General features: G+C 42.0%; 1 protein-coding gene across 1 annotated transcript in view; it reads left to right on the top strand.

Annotated features, from left to right (window-relative positions):
* The window catches only part of LOC126417476 (serine/threonine-protein phosphatase 6 regulatory ankyrin repeat subunit A-like), a 408,260-nt gene that overhangs the window by 163,951 nt on the left and 224,484 nt on the right, over positions 1-19,825 (top strand). Inside the window, exon 6 of the mRNA XM_050085121.1 lies at positions 18,021-18,329. Within this exon, the coding sequence (XP_049941078.1) occupies positions 18,021-18,329 (309 nt within the window). The remainder of the gene's footprint in view (positions 1-18,020; positions 18,330-19,825) is intronic.

The raw sequence follows: 19,825 nt of genomic DNA, 5'->3' as shown, positions 1-19,825 counted from the left end.
TGCTCGTTGATGTTCAACAGGAAACTATTGTAGCAGTATGTGACTGTTTGCCTGCTAACTATTAATGAGGCTTGTGAGAAGTGAGAACAATAGGGCACTGGCCACATATAACATGTAATATTGGGATGGTTGTGAACAGTGAAAGTAAAAGACTGTGAAACACAACTGTGCTTCTGTCGGCTACATCATTTACAGTAGACAGTAGTTGCACTTCCACCCCCTTAATTTTTCAGCCAGTGCATTGACACTGTGAACAATCAACGAAGAGATAAAACAGGGAACATCATCACAACTTGTTTTACCCATCTTGGTACACCTCTACATGAAGTTGTAGAACTCTGAGAGACAACAGTAACAGAAGGTTCCAAATGTGTTATTATTGGGGGAGGAAATGATGTACACAAGAACAAAAGTGTAAATGCAAGCGGGGCTCTAAGAGAATCTTTATAGTGGTATAGGTCTATGTACCTGTTCTTGTGTGCTGCTAATTTTTTTCCAAAATTTCTTTGCACAGAATTTGTTTACCAAGGTTGTTTCTGTCCAGGCCATGCTATGTGCAAAAGGCTAAGCTCAGCAACGTTTGCCTTGAGAATAACTTCAGACACTAGGGAAATGGGCACAATAAAACCTGCATATTTTGGCTATTTTCATCAACTTACGGCTTATGGTATAATATTTTGGGGAAAGCAAGCAATAGCAAGAAAAGTGTTCCATGTACAGAAGCGAGCAATAAGAATTATATGTGGAGTACATCCTAGGCACTCATGCAGGGATCTGTTTAGAGCTCTACAAATCCTTACAACACCTGCCCATTATATTTTTTCCCTGATGTGCTTTGTTTAAAAAAAATAGCAACTTATTCAAAATTGATAGCTCATACCACAGTTATAACATCCAAAGGAAACTGGATATCCATTATGAGCAAAAAATGAAAAGCATGGTCCAAAAGGGGGTTTTATACAGTGGCACCAACATTTTAATGCCCTCCCACTGCACATTAAAGAACTGGTTGGAAACATGCCACAGTTTAAAGAAAATCTGAAGCAGTTCCTTTTAGATGAATCTTGTTACAGTATTGATGAATTTCTTAGCAAAAATGCATAGAATCTCTTGTTTGTGCTTAAACCTTACTGTGTGACCTCTACAATTAATTAATCATACTCTGTAAGTACAGTGTAACTTACTACAATACCCAAATTTATTCATGTCTGTATATGACGCCTGTATAACTTAAGAACAATACCCAAATTTATGTATGACTGTATATTCTTTCAGATGTCCTGTATCTTAACTAATATGTAAGGTTATATGCTAAGTTCACAGTTTCTTTAATTTAATAATAAGATCAATGTATCTGTGCACAAAACAATAATCTGTACAAAACCTTGACTCGTTCTATATCCAGGGATATGTTCCCATATATTTCTATGGAACACGAAATAAATAAATAAATAAATGTGAAATATTCTCTCAATGAGCTTGTTGCTTCAAAAAATGTACCATTACAGAAAATGCTACATAGATTCCAAAATTTTCTATTTGTGTTGATGATTTCTCTGTTGACACATGAAGCAACTATCAGGTCATGCCTGTGTGGAATGCTTACGACATATACAACAGAATGTACAAGTTTTCCTAAAGACTCTCTTTAGCACTGGTTGCATTTACACGTTCATTCTTATATACGTCGTTTCTTCACCCAGTAATAACACAGTTGGAACCTCTTGTTACTCTTGTTTCACAGTCTTTTAGAACTTCATGAAGGGGTGTGCCAGGATGGGTAAAACAAGTTACTTTTAGTTTAGTTTGCATAGCGGCCATAATACCTGCTAAACCTTTTCCGTAGCTACTTGCAAATGTGTAAACATTGCCTTTCTTATTTTCCCACTTGGTGAAAGATTTCACAAATGTTTAATATTTTCTTGCTTCTTTGTGCTATTTCTTGGAGATATGAAATCATTTTTCTTATTTCCCTGGTTGATTGTATCTTCATTTTCAACTAGCGGATCATATTTATTTGTTGCTTTCAGTTCAAAATGTTTTTCATTTTGGACCACACACCAGCATTTTTTAGGCCTAAAAACAGCTCATTTTCCACTTTTGTTCTTGTTTGACTTCACTTATCACTATCTCAAGATTATTTATGTATTGTTTTGCTCACAATAAGTCCTATTCTAATATAGAAACAACGTTTCCTTCATGTAAAATATCATATTTTGGTAAATACACCATTTGCAAACAGCAGTCAATTACACCACAGGCACATTTTATGTTTGTTTCATCAAAAGTGAGATGCACTTTGAATAAATCCATTTATGGCTCACTGAACATAGTCTGATACCCTTTAAAAGTCTTCCACTACATACAATTTACTTTATATTTGTAATATAAGCATTTTTTATGGTGCCACTAAAACTTCTGTATGAGCTGCCATCTTATAGAAAAACTACCCATTCATCTTCTACTGCATTTCTGTTCCCTGTCCTAGCCAACCATTGCCTAATACTCCCTCCGAAACTCTCAACAATGTCTGGTTCTTTCAACTTATCCAGGTCCCATCTCCTTACTTTCCTTCATTTTTGCAATTTTTTCAGTTTTGATCTGCAGTTCATAAGCAATAAACTGTGGTCAGAGGTCACATCTACCACTGGAAGCAGTTGAAAAACTGGTTCCAAAATCTCTGGAAACAGTTTAAAATCTGGTTCCAAAGTATCTGTCTTTGTGTTATATAATCAATCTTCAACCTTCCAATGTCTCCAAGTCTCTTCCATGTATATGATCTTCTTTCATGGTTCTTAAACCATGTGTTAACAATAATTGAATTATGCTCTTGTGATGAAGCAAGCTGCGATTTCTTTACTTACTCTCTTGTTTTGCCATTTGCCTCCTTAAGTTCATTTTCTTTTCTTTTTTGCCCAATTACCATTAACGTTCATGAGTATAATCTGCATTTCCATAAAAGAGAAAAGTTGGACCCCAGTCTTAAGGAATATATTACCAGGTTTAATTTTGTGCTTAGTTTTGTGTAGGTAATTAATTTCCTAATATATTTTGACTATTTCTAGTTAATACCTTTGTTATAGAAATCAGTAATTGTTTCGTGACTTAGATTCTATTTTTGACTTTTTTTATTTTTTTTTTAATTTTTTATTTATTTTTTTTTATTTGGCCTTTGAGTGTGTACTCAATTTAGCCATCGGCAACACATAGTGACAATGTTTGTACAGATTTATTGATGACATCTTCATGATCTGGACTCACAGTGAAGAAGAACTCCAGAATTTCGTTTCCAACCTCAACTCCTTTGGTTCCATCAGATTCACCTGGTCCCACTCCAAATCCCATGCCACTTTTCTTGATGTTGACCTCCACCTGTCCAATGGCCAGCTTCACACGTCCGTCCACATCAAACCCACCAGCAAACAACAGTACCTCCATTATGACAGCTGCCACCCATTCCACATCATACAGTCCCTTCCCTACAGCCTATGTCTTCATGGCAAACGAATCTGCTCCAGTCCGGAATCCCTGAACCATTACACCAACAACCTGACAACAGCTTTCGCATCCCGCAACTACCCTCCCGACCTGGTATAGAAACAAATAACCAGAGCCACTTCCTCATCTCCTCAAACCCAGAACCTCCCACAGAAGAACCACAAAAGTGCCCCACTTGTGACAGGATTCTTTCCGGGACTGGAGCAGACTCTGAATGTGACTCTCCAGCAGGGATACGACTTCTTCAAATCCTGCCCTGAAATGAGATCCATCCTTCATGAAATCCTCCCCACTCCACCAAGAGTGTCTTTCCGCCGTCCACCTAACCTTCGTAACCTCTTAGTTCATCCCTATGAAATACCCAAATCACCTTCCCTACCCTCTGGCCCCTACCCTTGTAACCGCCCCCGGTGTAAAACCTGTCCAATGCACCATCCCACCACCACCTACTCCAGTCCTGTGACCCGGAAGGTGTACACGATCAAAGGCAGAGCCACGTGTGAAAGCACCCACGTGATTTACCAACTGATCTGCCTACACTGTGACGCATTCTATGTGGGAATGACCAGCAACAAACTGTCCATTCGCATGAATGGACACAGGCAGACAGTGTTTGTTGGTAATGAGGATCACCCTGTGGCTAAACATGCCTTGGTGCACGGCCAGCACATCTTGGCACAGTGTTACACCGTCTGGGTTATCTGGATACTTCCCACTAACACCAACCTATCCGAACTCCGGAGATGGGAACTTGCTCTTCAATATATCCTCTCTTCCCGTTATCCACCAGGCCTCAATCTCCGCTAATTTCAAGTTGCCGCCACTCATACCTCACCTGTCATTCAACAACATCTTTGCCTCTGCACTTCCCCTTGACCGACATCTCTGCCCAAACTCTTTGCCTCTGTATATGTCTGCTTGTGTCTGTATATGTGTGGATGGATATGTGTGTGTGCGCGAGTGTATACCCATCCTTTTTTCCCCCTAAGGTAAGTCTTTCCGCTCCCGGGATTGGAATGACTCCTCACCCTCTCCCTGAAAACCCACATCCTTTTGTCTTTCCCCTCCCTCCCTCTTTCCTGATGAAGCAACCGTTGTTTGCGAAAGCTTGAATTTTGTGTGTGTGTTTGTGTTTGTTTGTATGTCTATCAACATCCCAACACTTTCGTTTGGTAAGTTACATCATCTTTGTTTTTAGATATATTTTTCCCACGTGGAATGTTTCCCTCTATTATATTCATATCATTAATTTGAACCCAACGATTATGTTTGTTATTGTCACTGTTGCATTTCGAAATCTTTTCTGTCATCTTACTTTCTCTTTCTATTTGTGCAAGTAGTTTCACTTTGTATTCACCTTCTCCTTTTTACCGTAATCCACCATACAAAAAATTCTTTGCCTTTACATATGTCTGCTAGTGTCTGTATATGTGCGGATGGATATGTATGTGTGCACGAGTGTATACCTGTCCTTTTTTCCCCCTAAGGTAAGTCTTTCTGCTCCCGGGATTGGAATGACTCCTTACCCTCTCCCTTAAAACCCACATCCTTTCGTCTTTCCCCTCCTTCCCTCTTTCTTGATGAAACAACCGTTGGTTGCGAAAGCTTGAATTTTGTGTGTGTGTTTGTGTTTGTTTGTGTGTCTATCAACATACCAACACTTTCGTCTTTTCTGAAGGTACTTGTGTCTGGAGTATAGCTATGTATGGAAATGAAACATTGGCTATAAACAGTTTAATCAATAAGTGAATTGAAGCTTTTGAAATGTGTTGCTACAGAAGTATGCTGAAGATTATATAGGTACGTCATGTAACTAATGACATGATACTAAATAGAATTGTGGATACAAGACATTTATGTGCAAATTGACTAAAAGAAGGAATTGGTTAGTAGGATACATCCTAGGATATCAGAGGATCACCAATTTAGTATTGGAGTTGAGTGGTGGGTAAAAGTCATAGAGGAAGACAAAGAGCTGAATACGGTAAACAGATTCAGAAGGATGTAGGTTGCAGTTGTTATTCAGAGATGAAGAGACTTGCACAGGATAGAACGGCATGGAGTACTGCACCAAATCAGTCTTTGGACTGAAGACAAAATAACAGTGACAACAATAACATGTATTACCACATCTTTATTTTCATATGGCTCTCAACACTTACTGATAAATATAGATTATAAAAATATATATCTACTTACTCTCACTTGTCTTTACTCATTCTAAATATAACAGTATCCTCATTTTGACCTGTCTAATATCAATTGTATTGTTGGTGCTTTGTGATGAAACTGGAGCAATAAAAAATCAGTCGCTCAGAAATGCTTATGGTCAATAACACTATCATGGAAATTGACTACTACTGCTTCTTGATGCACCATTCTGTCACTATAACCAATTAATATTGTTGAGGTCAATGTTCAGGTTGATTACACCAAACAACACCTATTTAGCAGTAGTTCATTTATTCACCTAAACACGTGCAAGGCTCACAATAAACTGAACATGGCGGAACCGCTCAAAGACAATGCTCAGATTCCAAAGACGATGCTCAGAGTTCAAAGACGAATGCATATCGATGCTAGTGTTGACCTCATCGGCGCCACATAGCCCCCCCCCCCTCCCCCACTCCCCCCCCTCCCCAACCCCTGCAGTACGGAGTACTCTTGACAGGCCAGGAGCCAGACAATGGTCAGCTTGACAGTGCTGTCAGGCAGCTGTGTGGGTAGATGTCATGAAGGAAGGTTCGGCCACCAAACCTGGAAGACATTGAAGCGAACCAAATGTCGTACTGGACATGCTTGTCATGCAACGACAGGTAGGCCAGCGGTTTGCGGGTGGAACGGAGCCAAGATGAAGATGTCTCTGGTGGGCGTGGCAAACACACAAAGCATGTCCAGGTCGTCATTGGGTGGGAGGGGAACACATTTCACCAGGTGGCAGGGAATGGTGGAGGTTTTGTCATGAGCACTGGGTGAAGAGAAACACACAACAAACAGTGTATAATCGTGCATTATTGTTGAGATGTCATGGATTATGTCCAGGGGGACAGACACAAACACCTCGAGCGAGGGCACATTCAAGATGTGGGGGGCGTGAGAAACCTCAACAGAGCGAGGCACGTGATGGTGGAGAGGTCGAAGGGATCGGCGAAGGGCCCAGCAGTGAGGGCGTGATCATAGGTAAGCTCGACGTGGTCATTCGATGGGTTGCGTGAGAAAGGAGTAGAGGGCGAGGTCAGAGAAGAGCTCGATGATTGGAGCTGGAAGTCACTCGATCGAGTGTGTAAGTCCGACGTGGAGGGAGTGGTCAGAGCGTCGTGAGCCACGACAGTGAGTGCGTGGTCGTGGCCTAAAGGTGGGTAGAAGAAGGCTCAACATGAGCAGGCTCAAGTCTGTTGAGAGAAGCTGTAACAGCTGAATTTTTCATCTGGATGTCATAGGTGTTGACTGAGCGCCGAAGAACTCTGTACGGGCCGGTATATGGAGGTTGGAGGGGAGCACAGACATGTCATCTCAGAGTATGACATACAATTGTCCAGAGGTTTTGGGACGTGAACCTTAGGGCGGGAATGGCTGGCGGGCGGAGGGATATGGAGGTTGATGAAGTGGCATCTGACATGGTCCACGAAGGAAGGTAAGTCAGACTGAGGGAGAGAAGTGGAAGAGCTCACTAGTTCGCCAGGGAGAACAATGTTCTGGCCTTATATAAACTCGGCTATTGTGCCTTTGAGGTCTTCCTTATAGATCTCACGAATGCCGAGAAGCACAGGGGGAAGAGCCTCCATCCATAGAGAGTCGTGGCATCGAAGAGCCACCTTGAAAGTGCTGTGCCAGTGCTCGACTAGCCCATTACTTTGCGGGTGATATGCTGTGGTATGGATGTGCCGGATGGTGCAAAGATTACAAATATCATTGATCAGGGCCGACTCAAATTGTCTGCCTCGGTCAGTCATGATGATAGCTGGACATCCAAAACACGATACCCATGACTCGACGAAAGCTCGAGCAACAGTTTCTGCCGTAATATTGGGGAGGGGGACAGCCTCAACCCAGTGAATTGTTCGATCGATAGACAAGAGAACATAACGAAAGCCGTTAGAGGGGGAGAGAGGGCCGACAATGTCAATATGAATATCGGCGTCGACATGTGAAAGGAAATCAGCAACTATATTGTCAGCACCCTTTATGTGTCTGACATGGATGGTGAACTGAGATATGAAGTCCATGTATCTGAAGCGGTGAGGAGGCGGGTTAGCTGGCGGGTTTGTAATGGCCGCAGCCAGGGGTTTGTGGTCCGTTAACACATAGAAAGGACGTCCTTCAACATCAGTCTTAAAATGCTTGATCTCTTCCTAGACCACGAGCAACTCCTTGTCAAATCGGAATATTTCCGTTGTGCATTGGTGAGCTTGCGCGAGAAGAACTGCAGAGGCGAAGTTGGCTGTCGATTGTCTGGCTAAGGACAGCGCCGATGGCAGTATCACTCGCATCTGTGGTGATGAAAAGCTGCGCAGTGGGATGAGGATGTGTGATGGTGCAGGCCTCGGCAAGAAGATTTTAGAGGGCAGTGAAAGAGTCAGTCATAGCAGGGGTCCATGGAACGGGCCGAGATCCAGAAGTGATGGTGCCTTCCAAGGCATCTGTCAGTGGAGCCTGAATCTCCACAGCCCGAGGTAGATGTCGATGATAATAATTAACTGTCCCCAGAAAGCGCCGGAGCCCTTTGAGTGATGAAGGTCTGGGTAGTTTTAGTATTGTTTGTACTTTCTCAGGGGATGGTGAAATGCCGTCGGCAGAGACCCGAAAACCAAGAAAAGTGACAGTGGATTGATGTAGCTGCAGTTTGTCCTGGTTGATCTCGATGCCTGCTGCCACGAGAGTGTTCATAACAGTTCGCACATGTCAGATTTTGTCCTCGACAGTGGAGCTGAACACAAGAATTTCATCAATATAAGCAAAGCAGAATTTTAGTTCGAATAGCACTTCATTGATGAAGTGTTGCCAAGTCTGGGTTGCGTTTTTCAGACCGAAGGGCATGAATCAAAACTGAAATAACCCAATTAGGGTGGTGATTGCTGTCTTCTCGATGTCTTCAGATGCCATGGGGATCTGGTGGTAGGCCTGTTTGCAATCAGTGACAGAGAACGTGATCGCACCTGCGAGGGAACTAGTGAAGTCGGCAATGTTGGATGTGGGGTAGGTGTCCATAATTGTTCATGCGTTTAGTCGACGATAGTCTCCGCACATGTGCCAGGACCGGTCTTTCTCGCATGTCATATGTATGGGCATAGACCAGCTACTGGCAGAGAGTTCAATGACGCCAGAGCTTAGTAGTTCAGAAATATGCTTTTTAAGGTCGGAGAGGCACTCGGGACAAAGTCGACGTGGTTTACTGGAGATCGGAAGGCCTGGCGTGAGGCAAAGCTTGTGAACCGTGCCATTGGTGACAACAGAAATGTTGCTGTCGAATCTGGAGACACGGTTTGTTTACAATGTGTGGCAGGCGGGGCGGGCGAGGCGTGCTCGTGGTGTTCGGAGCCACTCGGCGGATCCAACGGGAGCCGAGGTGGCGAAATGTCCCAGAAGTCAACGCGACAAGATGGCTGCTGGCCCAAAGCAGTGGCACCATGGTCAGGTGAGCTCGGTAGAGCTCATGAGCCATTAGTAATCCATTGTCCGAGGGCGCGGCTGTGTCAGCATGGTCGCGGGCGAAACACCGTCAGTTCGGGAACACGTGATGCTCATCACGCATGCGCACTTGTGTCCGGCCGTGTGTCAAATGCTGCTGTGTTAGGAGGGCGTGGCCCTGCGGAACTGTCAGTACACATTATGGCAGTCTTGATAGCACAGTTGCAAGGGGTAGTGGGAGGTAAACACATGGAGGCTCGATTGCTGGGCTTGCAAGCAGATTCGGCGCACTTACTGACCTTCTTTGTCCTCGCTGTAGTGTCTGTAATTCCTTCGCTGCATCGGAGAGCTGGAGCTGTGTTTCGAGGAGCCGGAGGGAGGGCTCAAAGTTTTCCTTGTGTAGGCGAGCAATGTGTTCGAGCTTGACGAGGCACTTGTGTATCATTTCTTGTAACGTTGTCGACAGAGACGAGCATGTACAGATGAGATGAGCCCGGACCGATGTGTCACGGAGGGAGGGTTGCTCGATGGAGCACAGGGGAAGTGAGTCTTGGACGGATGATGAAACATGGTGTTTCGGACTAGGTCCGGTGAAAGTTTGTGGTGTCGCAAGAAGTCATGTCTAGTATAGGTTTGTAAATTTCACACACTAAAAAAGTCTTTTCGAGTTTGCAGTTTTTGGAGAGTGAGACGATGTGGGAAGTTGAACCCGAGCATTATAGTTTAGTTGAATTCACGGCTTGCAGTGAAGTATGATGATAGCAGATGTTTGATGATGCTAAGGACGTAGGCAGCAGCGAGACATCGGCGCCTGTGTCCACTAGGAAAAGGTATCCCGAAGAAATGTCTTTAATGTAAAGTCATCCACAATTATCCAGTCGTTCCCAGACAGAATGTAGCACTGGGGGGTGCCTGTCATGTTGTGTGCAGTAAGCGGCACCTGGACCTACCTGCGATTGGCGTTTGGGAAGTAGCAGGGTGGTCTGCAGTTCCGTGCTGCCTCACCAAACTGTGTGTGGAAGTAACAGTACGGGAAGTGTGGTTGCTTTTCCTGTGGAAAGTTCATTGCCAGTGGTGGTGGCCAAGGTTCGGTCGCTGCAGCAGGTTCAGTTGCAGGGGGGGAACGTGACTGTGGGCGGAGCCGGTGATGTCCCAGTTGCTTGTTTACTGCTTCCTGGAGCGAGCGGAACGGTCGGCACAGTACGGCCAGGCCGCGTCCCACTGCAGGGCGATGAGGCTGAACTTGAGACTTGTCAGGTAGGCAGTGGCTGGCGAAATAGAGCAGTGATGCATCATGTAGCTTGTCACCAATTGTCATTCTTTGCTCTTCAGGTTCAGGAGACCTTTGAGTCAGAGCAAATCAGATGTGAGGAGATAGTTTATCTGACCAGATGGCAAGGAGAGCTGTGTCAGAGAATAGATCGGCGCTGGCCAGGGCATGTAGCAGTCTCCAGAGCTAGGAAGGTTTGTCATTGCCTACTTGCTCAATGTGGAGCACTTGCCGTATTGCTGCCTCAGTTGAGCATGCAAGCCGATGTAGAACTGTCTCTTTGGCTAGAGTGTACCGGGTAGATGAGTCCGGGGTGTCGACCAGGTCAGCAACCAAGTCCTCCTGGTCGTGCAGGTGGGTGATGAGGCACAGAAACCTGGTTGACTCGTCGAGTTTGTAATGGTCGAACACTTCGTCCACAATTTTGAACCAGGTTGTTGCTCTGTCGGGATTAAACGGTGGCAGTGTCAGTAAGCATTGTATAATGTTCGTAAGAACAGGTTGAGTTGAATTCGTTGGGGCACTGCCTGAATCGAGCTGCTGTTGCTGTATTATTCCAGGAGAGTGTGCCTCCAGGGGACGTGGCAATGACGGCTGTTCGGGTGGAAGCGTGAAGGTGACAAGTTGTGGTTAAGTGTAATCCGTCATGACGTGGAAGGCCGATGTGGATGAGACACCGTAATGTGTCAATTTCGGTTGCAGAAGCTCAACACGTTGCGGGTGTGTTCAGATTGATGCATCACGGAAGACCGACATGGATGAGGCACCGAGATGTGCAAAGAATGGTGCCATAAGGTCGACTGGAGCTGGTGCAGGGGCGACAGATGAAGTTTGAGAACGCGTGTTACTCCGCAGAAAGCTCGACGTATGATCAGAGCCAGGGCCACCTGTGTTGCAGGGAGGCTGCGGAGGTGTGGGCTGTCCAGAAGCACAATGTGGGAAATGATGTCGGACATGGGGCGGAATGTGTGAATGTTCACTTTTCATAGTCACTCCACTCAAAACGGTGTGCGGATAAGGTGAATGTCGTGGCAGAAAACACTGAGGTGGAGGTCAGGCATAGATAACAAGTTATTGTTCCTGTTCCAGGCCAAGGTATCGAAGTAGGAAGGCATGTGCTGTTGCTGAACCGAGGCAGGCGTAGGTGTGGTCGGATGCTGAGGAGGTAGACCTGTGAACGAAGCAGTTCCGGCCATGTGGTGGGTATCCGCATGGTACTGCAAGGATTGCGGGGTGACAAATCGTTGTCCTGGCAGCAGTAGGTTGTCCAATGAAGCATTTGCAGAAATCAGCATTGGTCCTGCACTGCATGGAGAACCGTGAGAGGTAACTGCACAGTCGATGAGGGAGGGCACATGTGGCAGGAACAAAGGCGTTTGATAGCCAGACTCATGCGAACTCCTAACCTCACTTATTGTTGCAGGATCAAAAACGTCCGGCAAAACCAGTGGAATCATCGAGTGAGAGGCATCGTGTTGCAGTCCCGGCAGGTGTATATCGCCCGCAACATGATACATGTCGATCACAAAATCCGGCGTTAGGCGCTGGGCCGAAGCCATTGTTCAAATGCTGTGTCGATGTAATACATGCAAAAATAATCGACGCGGAGTTTGCGGGCACAGTAAAACGACGAAAATGGAAGACGTTACAACTCAGGGTAACCAGTGAGGTGAATGTTCAGGTTGGTTACACCAAACAACACCCATTTAGCAGTAGTTCATTTATTCACCTAAAAAACTGCAAGGCTCACAAAGAGCTGAACATGGCAGAACCGCCCAAAGGCAATGCTCAGAGTCCAAAGACGATGCTCAGAGTTCAAAGACGAACGCATATCGATGCTGGTGTCGACCTCATCAGTGCCACACTGTATTACAGATGTTTCCAGTCTACAGTAACATCAGTAACAGCTGATGAGACTGCCTGTAACTACTGAAAAATTTCTTTGGTAGAATTCCAGTATTTGTGAATTTATTCATGAATTCATTTACACATTGTGTTCCATAAATTAAATTGTGGAGGAGGAGTTTCAATAATATGAAACAATACAGCATTGTTGTTTATGAAGTTTTCTTGTAAATTTTCTTTTCCTTTCCCATAGTTGTTGGAGATGATGTATTACAGTAATTTCATCATTGGAGTCAGACAAGCCATTTAGTACAGCACCTGTATCTATTCCATGAAAGGTAGTTGTGTTTCAGAAATAAATGAGCAATCTCTGTTGTCCTCTTATTCTTGTTGGGAACTGTGGGGAACAAACAAAGCCGTATACCAGCAACTCAAGGTGTCACTGATCAGTATTAATCAGGATGAAACAAATACTGAAATAGACACAATTTGCAATAATGCTCTAGTTAATTTTTTAGTCTTATTAGTACTCTCTCGGATTTCACAAGGGGGTTCAAAACCCTTGCTATTGGCTGCTTTACATTGTCAAAACCTCTATGTTGTGTGTCTGTTACTGAAGCACAGTACTGAAAGAATTTTGTACCCATTTAGTTTCTTGGCCTGTGACTTCAGAAACATTCTGACTTAGACCACATCATTTGTGTTGCGATTGTACAAGGAGTGATGCATCTATAACACTCATACACGATTGCTACAGACTGTGCCCCAGTGCTCCAGTCTGTTGAGCATCGCCATTGCCCTTGTTAGTTGGGTAGTTGAGGGTGGAGGTTAGGGTTCAGCTTGTAACTACTGCTGTTGAGTCCCCCCCCCCCCCCCCCCCCCCAAAATCCCAGAGGTAACATTATTGAGTCCATGCACTTGGCTTAAAAATACTATGTTCCCAAGACTATCTCTAAGCTGGAGGATCTTCTTGGTCCTTTTTAACTTTCTAGCTATTTTTAACCTTAACTTGCACTTTTTTTCTCATTTACAATCACAATATGCTGCAAAATAAAGGAATTATCTTTAAAATTGTCACACTATTCAGTCAGCAGCAGTGCTTATTTTGCTTATTTTCATCCACTGATTTCATGTGGAGCATTATTTTGAGGCAACAAGCTTTTAGACAGAGAGGCTATTTTTAGGACAGGATAGAATCATCCTAGCTGTATACTATGCAATTTCTTAAAGCTTATATAGGCCTATGCATCTGAAAAGTATAGTTACTCTTCATGTCACCTCAACAAAACATTATGATTAGATATAGAAAGATTACCAGAAAGCTATAAAAATAAAATGTCAATCTCTGCAGGGTCTTCTCTTCCTAAAGAAAAATATGACATTATCTGCCTATGCTAAGGTCAGCTATCTTGCAATGAGATGGCTATCACTAATAGAACTTGGATTGTATCTATTCACTTACAACATTTATGGGAGGCAACATGAACTGATTTGAAAGGAATAACAATACCTGTACATTGAACACATGGCAGTGAACAAATGATCTTTATTTTGTGAATATGTCATTAGCCACCATCCAGAAAAGTGTACAGCACTTTTCAACATGCACTATATGTTTATAAAAGATTCGCGATGAAGCATTTATCTGAATCGGATGAAAATCAGTCAGTATTAGCTACATGTACAGACAAACAAATGATTACTGTTTCCTGAAAATTGGATGATTTATTCAAGAGAATGAGCTTCACAAATTGAACAAGTCAGTAACATGTCGGCCCACCTCTGGCCCGCATGCAAGCAGTTATTGGGGATAATATTGATTGACTGAATTTAGGATGTCCTTCTAAGGATATCATGCCAGATTCTGTCCATTTGGTGTGTTATATCATCAAAGTTCCAAGCTGTTTGGAGGGCCCTGCCCATAATGCTCCAAATGTTCTCAATTGGAGATATGTCCAGCGACCTTGCTAGCCAAGATAGGGTTTGACAAGCACAAAGACAACCAATAGAAACTCTTGCCATGTTTGGGCGGGTGTTAACTTTAAGGAATGTAAGCCTAGCGTGGGTTGCCATGAAGGGAATGGAACCAATTGTAGAATACCATTGATGAGTCAGACAGCAACAGCTGGCCAAGACAGACGCAACCGTATACCAGTTAGGTTCCTTTCAGAGTATGCTGATGAAATAGTTCCATACTTAACAATCATGTACAACCGTTCATTCACTGCAAGATCCATACCCAAAGACTGGAAAGTTACACAGGTCACATCAATATTCAAGAAAGCTACTAGGAGTAATCCTCTAAATTACAGGCCCACATCATTAATGTCGACATTCAGTAGGACTTTGGAATGTATATTGGGTTTGAACATTATGAATTACCTTGAAGTAATGCAATGTTGACACACAGTCAACATGGATTTAGAAAACGTTGTTCTTGTGAAATACAACTAGCTCTTTACTCATGTGAAGTGTTGAGTGTTGTTGACAAGGGATTTCTGATTGATTCTATATTTATTTATTTCCGGAAGGCTTTTGACACTGTACCACACAAGCAGCTTGCAGTGAAATTGCATGCTTATGGAATATAGTCTCAGTTATGTGACTGGATTCGTGATTTCCTGCGAGAGAGGTCACAGTTCGTAGTAATTGATGGAAAGTCATAGAGTGAAACAGGAGTGATTTCTGACATTCCCCAAGGCAGTGTTATAGGTCCATTGCTGTTCTTTATCTATATAAATGATTTGGGAGACAATCTGAGCAGCTGTCTTAGGTTGTTTGCAGATGATGCTGTCGTTTATTGACTAATATGCACATGAGAAGAGCAAAACAAATTTCAAAACCATTTAGAAAAGATATCTGTAAGGTGAAAAAATTGGCAATTGACCATAAATAATGAAAAGTGTAAGGTCATCCACATGAGTGCTGAAAGGAATACATTAAACTTTGGCTACATGATAAATCAAGCAAATCTAAAGGCTGTTAATTCAACTAAATACCTATGAATTACAATTATGAACGACGTAAATTGGAAGGAGCACATAGAAAATGTTGTAGGGAAGGTTTGCCAAAGACTGCATTTTATTGGCAGGACACTTAGAAAAGATAACAGATCTACTAAGGAGACTGCCTACACTATGCTTGTCCGTCTTCATTTAGAATACTGCTGCAAGGTGTGGGTTCCTTATGAGATAGGATTGTTGGAGTACATCGAAAAAGTTCAAAGAAGGGCAGCACGTTTTGTATTATTGTGAAACAGGGGAGAGAGTGTCACTGAAATGATACAGGATGTGGGATGGACATAATTAAAACAAAGGCATTCTTCGTTGTGGCGCAATCTTCTTTCGAAATTCCAATCACCAACTTTGTCCTCCGAATGTTATAATATTTTGACACAGACCTACATAGGGAGAAACGATCACCATGATATAATAAGGGAAATTAGAGCTAGTACACAAAGGATATAGGTGTTTGTTCTGTCCGTGCACTATACAAGATTGGTACAATAGAGAATTGTGAAGGTGGTTTGATGAACCCCCTGCCAGGCACCTAAATTTGATTTGCAGAGTATCCATATTGATACAGATTTGAATGTTCCATTGTGGTGTAAGGGTGTCACAGATGATAACCAGAGGGATTCTCTTGTGAAATGAAATGGCATCTCAGGCTGTCACTCCCGGATATCACGCTGTGTGGTGAATGACTGTTAGGTTGGTATCTTACCGCTGTCTAAGGTGTCTCCAAGCATGTGTTTTCTGGTCATCATGGCTCAATTAAAAGCAGAACTCTTCAGTGATAATATTGTTATTAATGACAAGGAACTGTTAATTGCAGCAACAGAACTAGGTAAATACAGTTTTGTCAGAAACTACCCTTATGATGGAATTACATATGTTAATTTTCGTTGTTTAACATTTTTACTATTTTGCAAGTGTTTAAATATGCTCCATAATATTTACACTTAAAATTATTGATACTGTATCTTAGAACAACATTAACATAAATTTTCTGGTCACTGAATTGCACATGTCTTTCCCTTAATAAAATAACATCTAACTGGGCTAAAAATTCGAGTGTTGTAGTTGGAAATCCTAGTAGAATTTTGCGGTGAACAAAGCTCCTGGCTCTGATGGGTTCTCTGTCAGATTTTGCGCTGAATTTTTTGATGAGTTAACACCTCTTCTAACTATAATCTATTATAGCTCCCTCAAACAAAAACTGTGCCCACTTCTTGGAAGAAGGCACAGGTCACCCCTGTCTACAAGAAAGATGATAGAAGTGATCCACAGAACTACCATCCGTATCCTTGACATCAGTTTTGTTATAGAATCTTAGTACATATTCTGGGCTCAAACATAGTGAGGTATTTTGAACAGAATGACCTCCTCAATGCCAGCCAGCGTGGATTTAGAAAACATCAAACATGTGAAATGCAACTCTCACTTTTCTGCATGACATACTAAAAGCTTTGGATCAAGACAACCAGGAAGATGCAATGTTTCTTGATTTTCAAAAAGCATTAGGCTCAGTGCCACACCTACATTTATTGTCAAAAGTACAATCAGATGGGGTATCCTGTGAAATTTGTGACTGGATTGAGGACTATTTGGTGGGGAGGAACAACATGTTATCTCTGATGGAGAGTCATTGTTAGATGTAGAAGTAACTTCAGGTGTCCCTTTGGAAGTGTGTTGGGACCTTTGTTATTCATATTGCATATTAATGATCTTGCAGACAATATTAATAGTAAAATCAAACTTTTTGCAGATGATACAGTTATCTATAATGTAGTACTGTCTGAAAGCAGCTGCATAAATATTCAGTTAGATCGTGATAAGATTTCAAAGTAGAGCAGAGATTGGCAGCTTGATCTAAATGTTGAGAAATGTAAAATTTTTCACTTCTCCAAATTAAAAAAACCTAGCATTCTATGACTATAAAATGAATGAGTCACTGTTGGAATTGGCTAACTTACAAATAACTGGGTGTAACACTTTGTATTGATATTAAATGGAAAGATCACATAGGTTCCATCATGGGTAAAGCAGGTGGCAGACTTCAGTTTATTGATAGAAAGGAGATTGCTTACAAATCACTTGTGCGAGCAGTTCTAGAATATTGCTCAAGTGTGTGGGACCCATACCAGATAGGACTAACAGGGGATGCTGAATGTTTATAGAGAGGAGCATCACGAATGGTCACAGGTTTGTTTAATCCATAGGAGAGTATCACAGAGATACTGAAGGAACTAAACTGGCAGACTCTTGAAGATACACATAAACTATCCTGAGAAGGTCAATTAATAAAGTTTCAAGAACCAGTTTTAAATGAATACTCTAGAAATATACTTCAACCACCTATGTATTGCTCACATAGGGATCATGAGGATTAGAATAGTTACTGCATGCACAGAGATATTCAATCTATCTTTCTGCATTCCATATGCAAATGGAACAGGAAGAAACCCTAATAACTGGTACGGTGGGATGTACTCTCTGCCATGAATCTCATGGTTCTTTGCAGAGTATAGATGTAGATATAGATATCAATGGCCTTTGATAGATCTAAAAATCTGCCTGTGTCACATTTTTATTTGTCTAGTGCAATAAACCCTAGTTTTGTAAAATATTCTATGGCTGACTTTGACTTTAAATGTATATTATGAGTTGCTACCAGGGATGTTTGAGGTTCTTGTAAGTAGTGCCATATGTCGTTGTTTGTTTTGTTTGTTTTTAATGCAGTGTGAATTAAATTAAATCAATATATCTACCTTTTGCAGGTCATAAAGCTGCTTCTTAGTGCTGGAGCTGATCTTTCAAGAAAGGATGTGCTTGGAAGGACTACACTTCACAGAACACTTGGCAATAGAGAAAATTTTGACTTCTTATGGAAAAAATGTAAAGATTTCACACATTCTGTTGATAAGAAAGGACAGACACCAATACATAGAGCGCTCTCAGCTTTCCGCTTTCATTGGGACATGCATCACATAATGCGACTCTTGCTGGAAGCTGGTGCAGATGCCAAATCACGTGATTCAGAAGGAAGGACAGCTTTGTACATTGCATTAGAGAAGCAATGTTCTTATGTAAGTATTTTGTTTTTCATAGTATGTCCACTATTCCTCAAGTGTCATATTTCAAAACAAGTGTTTGTGTGATTGATTGATTTTTATTTTATCCCATGTGACTATATATGTTCAGAGAGACTCTTTGTAGTATAGGACGGGACAACTTAAATTAATTAGGCTATATATTACAATAAAATTCCAAATTGGTAAAATTGATAGTTGTTTTTTATTCATTTGTCTCTAGATTTGTATTCAAGTCTGTAAGTTACTTAGAAACTTTGTACCTCAGGTGACTACAGTGCAGATATATGAAAACATATGGTACATTTATCTGTAGTTTTGTATTCAGGCCTTAACATTATTTTCATACATTCTTTCACAAAGGTGACTATAATATATGTTATTATTGTTGTTTTGTTGTTGTGGTCTTCAGTCCAGAGACTGGTTTGATGCAGCTCTCCATGCTTTTCTATCCTGCACGAGCTTCTTCATCTATGAGTAAGTACTGCAACCTACATCCTTCTGAATCTGCTTAGGTTATTCAACTCTTGGTCTCCCTCACACCTTCCTTCAGTACTAAACTGTTAATCGAACTGATCCCTTCTTCTAGTCAACTCATTCCACAAATTCCTCTTCTCCCCATCCTATTCAGTACCTCCTCATCCGTCATGTGATCTACCCATATAATCGTCAGTATTCTTCTGTAGCACCACATTCTGAAAGCATCTATTCTATTCTTGTCTAAACTGTTTATCATCTACGTTTCACTTCCATACATGTGTACGCTCCATTCAAATTCTTTCAGAAAAGACTTCCTGATACTTAAATCTGTATTCAGTGTTAACAAATTTCTCTTCTTCAGAAATGCTTTCCTTGCCACAGCCAGTCTACATTATATATCCTCTTTACTTTGACCATCATGAGTTATTTTGTTTCCCAAATAGTAAAACTCACCTACTACCTTAAGTGTCTCATTTCCTAAACTAATTCTCTCAGCATCACGAGATTTAATTGGACTACATTCCATTATCCTTGTTTTGCTTTTGTTGATGCTCATCTTATACCTTTCTTTCAAGACACTTTCCATTCCATTCAACTGCTCTTCCAGGTCTTTTGCTGTCTCTGACAGCGTTACAGTGTCATCAGCCAACCTTGTAGTTTTTATTCCTTCTCCATGGATTTTAATTCTTACTCCAAATTCTCCTTTTGTTTCCTTTACTGCTTGATCAATATACAGACTGAGTAACATCGGGGACAGGCTACAACCCTGTCTCACTCCCTTCTGAACCACTGCTTCCTTTTTCATGCCCTTCAGCTCTTGTAACTGCCATCTGTAAAAATTGTAAATAGCCTTTTGTTCCCTGTATTTGACCCCTGCCACCTTCAGAATTTGAAAGAGAGTATTCCAGTCAACATTGTCAAAATCTTTCTCTACGTCTACAAGTGCTAGAAATGTAGGTTTGCCTTATCTTCTAAGATAAGTTGTAGGGTCAGTATTGCCTCATGTGTTCCAT

This window comes from Schistocerca serialis, chromosome 1 (assembly GCF_023864345.2).
Source record: "Schistocerca serialis cubense isolate TAMUIC-IGC-003099 chromosome 1, iqSchSeri2.2, whole genome shotgun sequence".
Classification (NCBI taxonomy): Eukaryota; Metazoa; Arthropoda; class Insecta; order Orthoptera; family Acrididae; genus Schistocerca; species Schistocerca serialis.
Note: the sequence above shows the minus strand (reverse complement) of the source record. Positions and strands in the feature narration are given on the sequence as shown.